Here is a 14,398-nt window from a genome sequence, read left to right on the forward strand (position 1 = left end):
CATGATAGGCAAGAGTTTAAGGGACAGAAAAAGAAAGAAAAAGTTTCAGAACTTTTTTAGAGAACAGAAAAAAAACATTTTAAACTTTTTAAGAACTTTTTTGAAAGTTTAGAGGTACTTTTCAGCACTTAGCAAAGAAGTGAGAGGAGAAAAGCACAACTTTTTGGTTAGGTGTACATACACTGAACTTGTTTTGTATATTTTTCTCTTATGAAAAGTACAATATGACAAAGTGGTAAGTAGTTGCAAGTACTTATCCCACCGTTGCACAACCAATGTAGGAGGCTGGACTGGCTTGTAGTGAGTACCAAGGGGTACTTACACCTTGCACCAGGCCCAGGTATCCCTTATTAGTGTAGAGGGGTGTCTAGCAGCTTAGGCTGATAGAAAAGGTAGCTTAGCAGAGCAGCTTAGGCTGAACTAGGAGACGAGTGAAGCTCCTACAGTACCACTAGTGTCATATGCACAATATCATAAGAAAACACAATACACAGATATACTAAAAATAAAGGTACTTTATTTTTATGACAATATGCCAAAGTATCTCAGTGAGTACCCTCAGTATGAGGATAGCAATTATACACAACATATATATACACAATACCAAAATATGCAGTAATAGCAATAGAAAACAGTGCAAACAATGTATAGTCACAATAGAATGCAATGGGGGCACATAGGGATAGGGGCAACACAAACCATATACTCTAGAAGTGGAATGCGAACCACGAATGGACCCCAAACCTATGTGACCTTGTAGAGGGTCGCTGGGACTGTAAGAAAACAGTGAGGGTTAGAAAAATAGCCCACCCCAAGACCCTGAAAAGTGGGTGCAAAGTGCACCTAAGTTCCCCAGAGAGCACAGAAGTCGTGATAGGGGAATTCTGCAAGGAAGACCAACACCAGCAATGCAACAATGATGGATTTCCTGACGAGAGTACCTGTGAAACAAGGGGACCAAGTCCAAGAGTCACAATCAAGTCGGAGTGGGCAGATGCCCAGGAAATGCCAGCTGTGGGTGCAAAGAAGCTGCCACCGGATGGTAGAAGCTGTGGATTCTGCAAGAACGACAAGGGCTAGAAACTTCCCCTTTGGAGGATGGATGTCCCACGTTATGAAGAGTCGTGCAGAGGTGTTTCTGTGCAGAAAGACAGCCAACAAGCCTTGCTAGCTGCAAGGGTCGCGTTAGGGTTTTTGGATGCTGCTGTGGCCCAGGAGGGACCAGGATGTCGCCAGTTGCGTGAGGAGATAGAGGGGGCGTCCAGCAAGACAAAGAGTCCACTCAGAAGCAAGCAGCACCTGCAGAAGTGCCGGAACAGGCACTACAAAGTGGAGTGAACTGGAGCTCACCCAAAGTCACGAAAGAGGGTCCCACGACGCCGGAGGACAACTCAGGAGGTCGTGCACTGCAGGTTAGAGTGCCGGGGACCCAGGCGTGGCTGTGCACAAAGGAAATCCTGGAAGAGTGCACAGGAGCCGGAGTAGCTGCAAAACACGTGGTTCCCAGCAATGCAGTCTAGCGTGGGGAGGCAAGGACTTACCTCCACCAAACTTGGACTGAAGAGTCACTGGACTGTGGGAGTCACTTGGACAGAGTTGCTGAGTTCAAGGGACCTCGCTCGTCGTGCTGAGAGGAGACCCAGAGGACCGGTGATGCAGTTCTTTGGTGCCTGCGGTTGCAGGGGGAAGATTCCGTCGACCCACGGGAGATTTCTTCGGAGCTTCTAGTGCAGAGAGGAGGCAGACTACCCCCACAGCATGCACCACCAGGAAAACAGCCGAGAAGGCAGCAGGATCAGCATTACAAGGTCGCAGTAGTCGTCTTTGCTACTTTGTTGCAGTTTTGCAGGCTTCCAGCGCGGTCAGCAGTCGATTCCTTGGCAGAAGGTGAAGAGAGAGATGCAGAGGAACTCTGATGAGCTCTTGCATTCGTTATCTAAGGAATTCCTCAAAGCAGAGACCCTAAATAGCCAGAAAAGGAGGTTTGGCTACCTAGGAGAGAGGATAGGCTAGCAACACCTGAAGGAGCCTATCAGAAGGAGTCTCTGACGTCACCTGCTGGCACTGGCCACTCAGAGCAGTCCAGTGTGCCAGCAGCACCTCTGTTTCCAAGATGGCAGAGGTCTGGAGCACACTGGAGGAGCTCTGGGAACCTCCCAGGGGAGGTGCAGGTCAGGGGAGTGGTCCCTCCCCTTTCCTTTGTCCAGTTTCGCGCCAGAGCAGGGCTGGGGGATCCCTGAACCGGTGTAGACTGGCTTATGCAGAGATGGGCACCATCTGTGCCCATCACAGCATTTCCAGAGGCTGGGGGAGGCTACTCCTCCCCAGCCCTGACACCTTTTTCCAAAGGGAGAGGGTGTAACACCCTCTCTCTGAGGAAGTCCTTTGTTCTGCCTTCCTGGGCCAAGCCTGGCTGGAGCCCAGGAGGGCAGAAACCTGTCTGAGGGGTTGGCAGCAGCAGCAGCTGCAGTGAAACCCCGGGAAAGGTAGTTTGGCAGTACCCGGGTCTGAGCTAGAGACTCGGGGGATCATGGAATTGTCTCCCCAATGCCATTGGGGCGACAATTCCATGATCTTAGAAATGTTACATGGCCATGTTCGGAGTTACCATTGTGACGCTATACATATGTCGTGACATATGCATAGTGCACGCGTGTAATGGTGTCCCCACACTCACAAAGTCCGGGGAATTTGCCCTGAACAATGTGGGAGCACCTTGGCTAGTGCCAGGGTGCCCACACACTAAGTAACTTAGCACCCAACCTTTACCAAGTAAAGGTTAGACATATAGGTGACTTATAAGTTACTTAAGTGCAGTGGTAAATGGCTGTGAAATAACGTGGACGTTATTTCACTCAGGCTGCACTGGCAAGCCTGTGTAAGAATTGTCAGATCTCCCTATGGGTGGCACAAGAAATGCTGCAGCCCATAGGGGTCTCCTGGAACCCCAATATCCTGGGTACCTCAGTACCATATACTAGGGAATTATAAGGGTGTTCCAGTATGCCAATGTAAATTGGTGAAATTGGTCACTAGCCTGTTAGTGACAATTTGGAAAGAAATGAGAGAGCATAACCACTGAGGTTCTGGATAGCAGAGCCTCAGTGAGACAGTTAGTCATAACACAGGTAACACATACAGGGCACACTTATGAGCACTGGGGCCCTGGCTGCAGGGTCCCAGTGACACATACAACTAAAACAACATATATACAGTGAAATATGGGGGTAACATGCCAGGCAAGATGGTACTTTCCTACACACATCATAGATTTAATCAGCTAGAATGAGAAAAGGGCCAAGGTTAAAAGCAAACCGAAAGTAGAGAATGAGTGGTAATGCTCATGTACTTTCAAAAACAGAACCAAACTTCAGAGGCCTGAAACTTTCATGGACACTGTAGTCAGGGGTCAACATGTTTCGCGTCTTGTGGTCCAGCCGGATCCATTGACGCTTCATCAGGACCAAAATAATACTTCTCCTATCACATAACTTAATATAGACCCTAAACTTGGGGCTAAGCTGTAGTCACTTACATTACAGTCAACTGGTCAGGTTAGTAAGGTCGCCCTGAAAGACAAAAGTTAGCATAATTATGTCATAACTAGACTGTAAACCATACCTCGTCAGTGGGAAAGTGTGTGCACACGTGAAATAGGTGCTCAGTGGTAATTAACATGGTAGGAGGAACTGTAAGGCTTACCATCTCTGAATATGAGATGTGGCTCCAAGGGAAACGCATGCCAGGGACTGTTGCTGATGCTATCTAAAAACAGGAATCATAGGGCCAAGTAAATGTTAAGAGGGATAATCATACCATCAATCTGTGATTCAAAATAAAACAAAAACCTCTCTGGCTCCATCCTGTCTCTAAAGTAATGAAATCAACACAAAACAATGATATGTTAGTCGTCATCGTTAATGTGTTAATGCCACCCAGAGAACAATGTAATTCAGTGTGACACTACATACTTAGTGACGTTGCCATCAAGAAAAAAACCTCATAATGGCCATGATCATGTCGTGAATTAGCTACAATTAGTAACATGCCCAGTGGTCTTGCACAGAAGGTAATTCCTGTCTTGTTAAAAAATAGAACATCCAGCACAGGCATATGGTGTCTGTCTATATTTAAATGGCCGTACGCGGCTTAAACAGAGTGCAAAATACCCTACACAGTAAAGAGAGAGAACTGCGCAAATTCCTGATGAGGAACGAGGATCTTGAAGCGTAATCGTGCAGAAAGTACATTTGTAAAATGGGTCTCCTGGAATCCACCAATATGAGAAAACTAGAAATATTCAATGAAACACCAGCGATGGACCATTTTGACTACACCAATTTCTCCAGCCTGCTGGTGGGGAAGTGAGCGCTTAGATTTCTTAAACTGAGGCCTCTACCATGGATCACCCTGGCCCGTCATTGTCTGGATGTTAAACTATTGAGAATGTGAAACTGTGTTGCATCTGGCTGAAGAGAAAGGAAACATCCGGTATCAAGGCAGCAAATTAACCTTTTACACTGGCTTGACTATTGCAGTGCAGGAAGCAATAAGAGCCTTCACAGACATCAAGAAGATGCTCAGAGCACAGAACATTTAATACACAATGTTGTACCCTGCTCGGGTGAAATTTCAACATCACGACCAAACAAAAATATTCCAGAACTCAAAAGAGTCCTTGCAGTTCACTGAGATAGTTTCTAAGACCAGTCGAGGTGCAGACCAACCATATGCGGAATCACCACAGGTCTCAGAGGATGAGAATTCTTCACACTCCCATAATAGCTGAGGACTGGACAAGAAATCTGGAGTTGACCGTTGTGATATATTATGCCATATCTGCATGGTCCTGGAACCTTGGACAGTTCTTCTTTTTCCCAGATGGTGGTTCTATGCATGGGAAAAGGGAAGACTGCCCGGGCATGCCTTTACACATTGGGACTGAGAAGTTCTATGCAGATTATATCGACATGGCAATATATATAAAAGTCTAGGGGTATGAGCGCTGCGGTGTGGCCATGGTCTAGGAGTAATCGGATGTCATTAGTGTCTGCGGACGCCGGACTGGGAGCTGTCTAGGGAGTTGCTGGCCTTGATGAAATTCCGTAGTTGTGCATTGTTCTCCAGTATTTTGGCAGGGTACAGTAGCAGCAAGATGGGACGGAAATTCTTTAGTCCTGATGGATCAATGTATTTTGGCGTGTTTCCAGTCCTCGGGGAAGGTGCCAGTGTTGATAGAGCAGTTGACAGTGTTCCGGTGCTCGGGCGATGGATGCGCTGGCTCTGATCTATATGTGGTGCGGGCAAGGGTCTGTGGGGGCTCCGGAGTGGGTGCTGTTCATGATGCTGACTGTGGTGAGCGTGGGTCAGCTGTGGATGATCTGGGTGGGTTCTGGGGGTGAGTGGTCAATCACTAGTTCCGGTGCCAGGATTTTCTGAGAGGAAGCAGTCATAGATGTCCTGGATCTTGTGGTGGAAAAAAGTGGTGAGTTTGTCGCAGAGGTCTTGTGACAGGGGATGCTGGTGGCTTCAGAGGGAGGATCTGTGAACTCGCTGATGACTGAGAAGAGTTCCTTAGAGTTGTGTGCGGAGGAGTTGATGTGCTCCCAGAGTGCGTCCTTCCTTGCATTCTTGATTTTTCGTCAGTGGGCGGAAATTGCGGCTCTGAATGAGGGGAGGTCTTCGCTGGTTTGGATGTTCCTCCATTTTTTCTCTACACGTCTGCGGGTACGCTTTGATTCTTAGAGTTTGGTGTGGAACCAGCTGGCTTTCTTAGGTATGCGTTTGGCCGATGTGAGTTGAAAGGGGGCTAGAGGTTCGGGGCATTCGGTGATCCATGCGTTGAGATTGCGCGCTGCTGTGTTGGCATCCTAGGAGGGAGGGATTTGAGCGATGAGGTGAGTTGCTTGTTCGTGATTTCATTCCATTTCCTGTGGGGTGTCCTGGGTAGTGCAGGTGCAGCTGCTGGGTGCAGTGATTGTGAAGTGTATGCAGCGGTGGTCGGTCCAGTCTGTGGTGGAGATGGTCTTGATGGTGATCCGGTTGCTTCAGGTGAAGATTGGGTCTAGTGTGTGTGTGTCCAGTGTGTGTCCTGTGATGTGTGTGGATGCGGAGACCAGCTGTCTGAGGGTGGCGAGGTTGTCGAATAGAACGGTGGTGTTTGGGTTGGCGCAGTCCTCGAGGTGGAAATTCAGGTCGCCAAAGAGAAGGTTCAGCTTGTTGAGACTGTTACTGAAGTTGCAGTTCCTGCAAGTGAAAGGTCCATGGGTGTACTTGGGGAGATGGTGCAGCTGTTGCTGAGACATCCGTGTTGAGGCAGAGGAGGGTCTCTGAGTTGTAGCGGAGGCAGGCCAGGGGGTGGTTTAACGGAGATCCGGTGTTCCTGGCACTGGGCACGGTCCAGGTGTGTACAGGCACAGACGGGCTTGCCTTTGGAGCACCCACACTGTGGCCGCCATTAAGAAGGGGAGGGGGTGAGGGGGAGCTGCCAGCTGGGAGGCGGGAGGGCGGGAAAGGTGCTTGCGGGAGGTAGGAGGCAGAGTAAAAGAGGGGAGAAAGGAAAATAAAAGGAAACACGCAAGCAAAAAAAGCAAAAAAAGCAAGAGTGAAATGGGGACAGAGAGAAATACGTACTTGTGATGGCCACAAGACCACCAGGGATGAGGCGCAGGGATGAGCCTGTGGGTGGAGGAAGGCCTCAAACTGAGTCAGGAGACTCTCAGTTCATCCCAGGCAAAAGGCAGAAGCATCAGCCAGAGGAGCTGGGGAGGGCAGCAGACGCTGACCAGGAGGTCTGTGCAGTTGCAGGTGGTCAGTGCAGTGAATCAGACACTAAATGATGGAGGGAAGAGAGATTGGGTATGGATAAAGTGGCTCATGCAAAGATAATTAATCAGATTAGATTCTGATAGTGCTGCCTGACTGTTGACGAAGAACTAGAGATTCTGAGAGTGCTGCCTCATTGCAGATGTGGACTTGTGGTTCTGAGAATCCTGCTTCTCTGCTGATATTAGCTGATGTAAGTAGCAGAAGGTTTTAGGTTACCCATGGATCTGATAGCACAACTCAGTCATGTGAACTTGAGATTCAGGACATTCTGTTAAATAGTTTTTGAATCAGCTAATGGTGAAGATTGATCGTGATTTGCTAAAGAGATTTAAAAGTTGGTGGACTTGAGAATGTTGTATTTCAAGTTAAAGAAAGATGAAGACTTTTGCAGTCATCCAGTGCAATTTGAGAACAGGTCATTTGGGAAAGGTTGTCAACATGACAGTTGCGCTCAGCCAAGTTTAGCGAAGATATAAGAGTAAATAAAAAGTGGCCAGCCAAAGTCCATAGTAGTGGACGAGAGGGATACTAGAGTAGGTGGTTGGGTGGTTCAGGATCAAAGACTGGAAATCACAATGATACCACGTAGATGTTAAATGTGATGGAACGTATTATCTGGTTGATAGAGGCAGTGAAGTGCAGGTAGATGCCATCATCTGTAGTAGGAGAGTTTGCAATAATACGTGCTGGGAGAATGAAGATTCCAGGGCTGATGGCATCAGCCAAAGAAATGTCCCTTTTAGGGATCCACATTTATAAGATGGCAGACAGATGTGCTTTACTGGTGATGAAGTGGTTGCCGAAGTTCATGAGATTAGGGGGATTTCTAGGTGTTGTTAACGGTGTTGCAGACAGTGTTGGGAAAAAGCATGATTCAGAAAAATGGAAAAATTGGAGAAACATGATAGTATCTTGGTAAATGTGTTTTTGAGCTTGTCACAGTTCCAACAGTGAGGTCTTGCATGACATTTTGGAGGGCATGGATTTCAAACTGCCCCTGAGTGGAGAAGAATTCCTCAGATGCAAGGAGGAGGGTGAAGAATAGCAGATATGTGGAGGATTTGTTGTATAGAACAAATATAGTCACATAGGTATGTAGAAGTTGAAACATTACATATAACCACAGTGTGTTGTGTGAAATGGTGAAAAGACTTTTGAACAGGGGTGTCCAACATAGCTCTAGACGGGCCGAAACCATGGCAGAATTTTTTCCGATGTGAAATACATCTACATACAAATGAGCGAAATGCAAGTCAATGACATAGCCAGTTGGGATCCCTAAATTTAGGCATGGATCCGGCACTGCATTAGAATAATATGGGAGTTTGGTGCTAGAGCAACCAAAGCAATCATTACAAGAACGAGGCCAGAATTGGTTAATATCAGGACCGAGCAAAATTTTAATTACTCCAGTGTAATTTCAGGAATTTTGTGTTACATTTGTAACTCAAAATTCCCACAATGATGCCATTACCCCTCATCACATATTTACGCTGCATTTATAGCCACATTTTAGTGGTGGAGCACCGGAACAATGCAAACATCCAGAGCTCGGGCAGTCGATTTTCTCAGCACTTGTGTTTTTGGCACAATTCTTTTAGCGCAAAATGTATTAACTCTTCTCTTGTTTCTTTATGTTGAGAATATTTCTTTTAACTTCATATTTTCTAACTACTAGTTGTGTATATTTACCTAATTGTGATGGCTGCGTTTAATCTCACTTTAATTAAAGTTGGTAACATAATTAAAACAAATGACAAATAGTCCACCGTAAGGGCAGTAGAACTACATTCACATTTCCTGTGATCATCCACTGCACTGTTTTACAGAGCACATAAACAGAAATGGGTTTTGGAATCTCAAATTATATTACCAGGGTAGAATCATTAAACTAATTAAGTGATAGAGTCTATGCTTCCCAGTTCTTAGACATGTAATTACCACTACTAATTGGTCGTTTCAGAAGCTCCCTTATGTTTAATTTGGATTACATTCAGAACTAAATTAACTGCTGACCCTACACTATTCCTGTACAAAAAAGTAAAGCCTTAAAATTATAAAATAACGACCTGGCCAATTATCCACCAACTACTTGCTCGATTAGCAGATTAGAGGCCACACTGGACTATTTGGTGGTTTAGAAATATCAGATGTGACAATATTGGACAATACCGAAAGGGGTATTCCCATCTATCTCTATCATTTATGTATTTGGTTTTAGAGGATCCACTGCAACACACTGCACTGCAATACATATCAAAATCTACTCGAGGCAATTTAGTAAGATTTGTTATTTCGAAAAATTCTCTTCATACCTCAACCTCTTGGCACTGAGTGGGTCCTGTTTTATGTTAGTTGGCTGAATGGTGTTTTCTATTGTTGATGTTATTGTCTTTTTTGGTCTAATGTTTCTCTTTCCAGGTTTTTGTGTCATAAAGCCCATGCCCTTGACTGTGTCTTCCTCAATAAGCTTCCTCATGCATTTCTTTATTTTAGTGTCAATGGGCCCATTTCCTAATGGATCGTCTATCTGCCTCAGAGTATGTGTCTCCCTACCACATTTTCGTTGCGTCTGTGTGCTAATGTCAGTGTTTCCATGTCTTGGTGCCTGGGTGCACTTGTCCACTGTGAATGTCCGCTTGCTGCTCTTCACAAGTCTCCTTGCCCCAGTATTAATGTAAGGCTTCACCTGTGAACCTGCCTTCTTCCCTAATGTACCTATCACCAAGTACCATTGTCCCAGTCTCTGTGTAACATAGCTTTCCTGTTGCTGTGCGTGTATCATCCCTTTTCTAGTGCCTATCTCTTCATGTCCAACCATTCTTGCTTCCCTGTGCTAGTGCTCTGTTTTGCCTCACTCTCTGACAGTCTATGTCCTCCTGGCCTTCGTTTCAGGGCTTCCATGTTCCTGTGTCTGTTCCACTCAGTCCCCATGTCTCATTGTCACAATGTTTGTGTTTGCCTATGCTTGACTCTGTCCCAGTCTCCTGGCCATATTATAAGCTCGTTTCAGTGTGATTTCCGTCCACAAATAGGAGGTTGCACATGGGTCAAAAATACAGGTTCATGGGTAATTACTAATCCTTACAATTGCTTCCAGACAGATTTCGCCAGGAGAAGCATTGCAAAATTTATCAGGGGAAAATGGCTGAACAAAATGGTGGACTGTGGGGTTATTAGTACAGCCAACAGTAATTTTACGTTATGCCTCAGTCAGCCAGGTGCAGCATGTAATAGGAGGTAATTACAGAACTTAGTAAATATCTCTTACCAGGTGTGACTAATTGCCAGGTGTGGCAATTACCATCCAATTACTAGGACACTCATAATGAGAGCCTCTATGCTTTACTTTCTGTGTGTGTGTGTGTGTGTGTGTGTGTGTGTGTTTGTGTGAGTGCGTGTGTGTATCCTTGCCCTACTGTCTCTGCCTCCCAGTCTCTTTGCCTTCCTGTCCTTGTGGTCAATGCCTCCCCGTCCAACTTCCCTTGTCTCCCTTGCAATGTTGTCCGTGTCTACTTGTTATGGAGTCCTTGTTGATTTGTCAATATCTCCCTCTGTCTGGGTTTACTGTCCCAAGGCCTGTGCCTTTCTGTCCTAGTGTCAGTGTCTCACTGTCTCAGTGTCCATCTTAATATGTTCGGTGTCTATGTATCATGTTACTTAGTTCACATCTCCCTAACCCAGAGTCCATGACTTCCTGTCCTTATTTACCTGTCTCAGTGTCTGTGTCTTCCTGACCCAGTGTGTGTGTGTGTGTGTGTCCATTCGACCCAGTGACGAATTACTTCCGGTCCAGTCGGTGTCTCTCAGCTCCAGTGTCTGTGCTGCCCAGTTTCAATGTCATTGTCACTGGTTTTGTTTATTCATGTACTAAGGTCCTAAGAAGGATTCCTGCATGCTAAGAATGTATTGTAAAAGTTAGGCCCAGTGATATAGCTACAGGTCTTGTTTCTGTCTCTGCAGGTAAATGCTAAAGATGATGATGGAGTTATTGCAGGGAGCTGGAAGAATGACTACGCCGGTGGAGTGGCTCCCTCTGCCTGGACTGGTAGTGTGGACATTCTATTGGAGTATCGCAGTTCAGGAAGGCCAGTACGCTATGGGCAGTGTTGGGTTTTTGCTGGTGTCTTCAATACCTGTAAGCATTGGCTACCTCCATAACAATTTTATGTTTTTCAAAGTATTGGCTGTCTCAACCTTTAAGGATACTTAGCTTGTCTATACAAATGAAAGAATTAACTTCTCTAATGCTTCCTCGCCCTCTAGCCATCCGACTTTTAGCGGTTAGGGGTTAGAGGTGGGCTAATGGTTAGGATAAACAATAGGGGACAATAAGGGAAGGGTTAACGGTTAGTGTAAGGGCGAGATTTAAAATTAGGTCTAGGTTTGGTTTAAGGGTAAGGAAAAAGTCATAGTGAGAGTATGGAATGTTTAAGGGTTATGTTAAATGTTAGGGTCAGTGTTGCGGTTGGGGATTAGGGTGAAGCTAAGCAATGTGATAAGGGTTAGAGCAGTGATACTCAAAGTACGGCCCGAGGGCCACATGCGGCCCTCCTGACCTTTACATGCGGCCCCCTGCTCAACAGCAGGACTGGGCTGCTGTTTACTCAACTCTGCACAATGATTAAAAATATGTTAAATAAAAGGCAAGCCTTTATTTAAATGTTAATCGGAGGCAAAGAAAGCAAGTAACTACGTTGTCCAGCACCTGTGGGAACACCTTCATTTTTAAAGACATGCTACACCAAAATTGTAAAAATATAATAAGGCCTCTTCAAGAATCAAAAGACTGTTTATCATTAACATGCAGAGTCGTTTCAACATAGTACATCAGATTACAGTATATCAGTGCATAGAGAAGCATTTTCTTTTTAAGTGATGGTTTTCAAACATAAATACAGAAACATTCATTCCCCCGCCCCCCCCCCCCATTTGAAAACAATGCCAATACTGAACTAAGAGGCAAGTTGGTTTTCATATTCACTCTTTGGGTGACCTGAGTTTATATTACACATGAACATTATTATAGTTTATTAAATCAAACCCAGGAGAAGGTTTTGTACAGCGCACATCCTGAAGTCATGTATTTTGAGATTCTCGTATATTCACTAATGAAGAAAAAGGAGGGAAAGTGAAAAAAATGAATTGTCTAGGATCACACATTTTGGTAAAGTGGGGAAGCTAGGAATCATAGCAGGTTTTCTGGTTTCACATTATGCATTTCAGACACTAGGGCCCGTATTTATACTCCGTTTGCGCCGAATTAGCGTCGTTTTTTTCGACGCAAATTCGGCGCAAAACTAACGCCATATTTATACTTTGGCGTTAGACGCGTCTAGCGCCAAAGTATGAAGAAAGAGCATCATTTTTTAGCGTGAACGCCTTCCTTGCGTTAATGAGATGCAAGGAAGGCGTTCCCGTCTAAAAAAATGACGGCGACGCAAATGCGTCGTATTTATACTCCCGGGCAAAAATCACGCCCGGGAGGTGGCGGGTCAAAAAAACCCGCATTTGCGCCTGAATTTAACGCCTGGGTCAGGGTAGGCGTTAAGGGACCTGTGGGCTCAGAATGAGCCCACAGGTGCCCTCCCCTGCCCCCAGGGACCCCCCCTGCCACCCCTGCCCACCCCAGGAGGACACCCAAGGATGGAGGGACCCATCCCAGTGAAGTACAGGTAAGTTCAGGTAAGTATAATTTTTTTTATATTTTTATTTTTTTTGTGGCATAGGGGGGCCTTATTTGTGCCCCCCTACATGCCACTATGCCCAATGACCATGCCCAGGGGACACAAGTCCCCTGGGCATGGCCATTGGGCAAGGGGGCATGACTCCTGTCTTTACTAAGACAGGAGTCATGAAATGGCGTCTGGGCGTCGAAAAAATGGCGCAAATCGGGTTAAGACGATTTTTTAGCGTCAACCTGACTTGCGCCATTTTAAGACGCCCTAACGTCATTTTTTCCCAACGCCGGAGCTGCCTGGTCTACGTGGTTTTTTTCCACGCACACCAGGCAGCGCCGGTCTGATTGCGCCGTCTAACGCCATTCCATAAATACGGCGCCCGCATGGCGCTTCAGAATGGCGTTAGACGGCGCAAAATTTTTTGGCGCTAAATTGCGTTAGCGCAGTTTAGCGTCAAAAAGTATAAATATGGGCCTAGATGTATATGCTTCGCTTCTCCTACACCCACCATACTGAACAACCGCCACCACCCCAAACCACCCCCCTACCCTCCCAACCACCGCCCGCTAGCTTGCTAGCATTAATGAGGCCCTCAGTCACATCACAAACTCTGTGGCCCCTGGGAAAATGTTTGCGAGAACCCATGGGTTAGAGGGTGAGATTAAGTTAAGAGTAGCCATATGTGATTAGGTTTGATTTTTTTTTAAAGAGTAGATGTGGTAAAAGTCTACTTTTATAACTACATTTTTATAATTGAAATTGATATATTGCCATATCCTTTTTGTCACAACTTATTCCTACTCTGCCTTTGAATATATTTTTATTGAGTTTGTTGCATATTATCAAGAGCCTCGCAATTGTATACTAACTTGTTGACCGCAATCTCTCGTTTTTTTTTTCATTTTGTCTTCGAGAGAAATATTAAGCCAGGACCATAACATATTAACAGCGTTCCCTTGTTCACCTGTTTAACATTTAATGACGTGTTTTCGTTTAGGAATAATAATAATAATATCAGTGTTCCAGACTGTCCTACAATTTTCTCTTCCCAGGTTTCATCACCACCTTCCTTTACCTCAATCTACCACTCAATCTATTGTATTTTTAATTAGTCACGACTCTTTGCATGAGCCCTACCTTCTACTATTTGAGATTCTTACTGTATTTAGAGATAAAATACATACATGGAGTTCCTCTTTCTACAAATTCTTCTAAAACTATATTAGGCTTTAGTTAAAGTTGAGTATTACCTGAAGGCCTTTCCTCCCTTACGTGAACTGTTAAATGATGAGCATGGTACTGCCTTCTTGATGGAAAAGCTCCCATTTGTTGACCAGTCATTCTTCAACTCCCTTTTTTTACCAGACATAATAGTACTTTCTTAAACCTTACAATGGGCAAATGAGGTGAAGTGTCAAGCACATTGAACTTGATAAAAAAAAGTAAATGTTTACACCTAACTCCACAACGACAACCATGACGACTTCTTGGATTCCCACAATTTTTCCAAACAGCATTAAGTTCTTGATGTGTTGTTATCCCTTTATAATAAATCAATATTCAAAGTGGTAATGTTTGAAGTAGCACCCTCCTTCTACATTAAGTCACAGACCTCACCTTCTTGGGAATTTTAATTCGATCACCATACTCAAATATAAGTTGTCTTGATATTTTAACATTTATTATACACCATCCGTTTTTCTATCAGGATGGCTGTTCAGAACAGAGAATATAATACTTAAGGGCAACAGCAGTTTGCTTAGGTCTATTTAGTGGTGGTGACAAGGCATGATGAATGAGACAAAAAAGCAATAACATTCCACATGATGAATATATTACATTGTAGAAACATTCTAAAGAGGAGTTCAAGTTGTCCAAGCTGGGTTGGT

General features: G+C 45.0%; 1 protein-coding gene across 1 annotated transcript in view; it reads left to right on the forward strand.

Annotated features, from left to right (window-relative positions):
* The window catches only part of F13A1 (coagulation factor XIII A chain), a 536,045-nt gene that overhangs the window by 203,480 nt on the left and 318,167 nt on the right, over positions 1 to 14,398 (forward strand). Inside the window, exon 7 of the mRNA XM_069217374.1 lies at positions 10,792 to 10,966. Within this exon, the coding sequence (XP_069073475.1) occupies positions 10,792 to 10,966 (175 nt within the window). The remainder of the gene's footprint in view (positions 1 to 10,791; positions 10,967 to 14,398) is intronic.

This window comes from Pleurodeles waltl, chromosome 2_1, assembly GCF_031143425.1.
Source record: "Pleurodeles waltl isolate 20211129_DDA chromosome 2_1, aPleWal1.hap1.20221129, whole genome shotgun sequence".
NCBI classification, from domain to species: Eukaryota; Metazoa; Chordata; class Amphibia; order Caudata; family Salamandridae; genus Pleurodeles; species Pleurodeles waltl.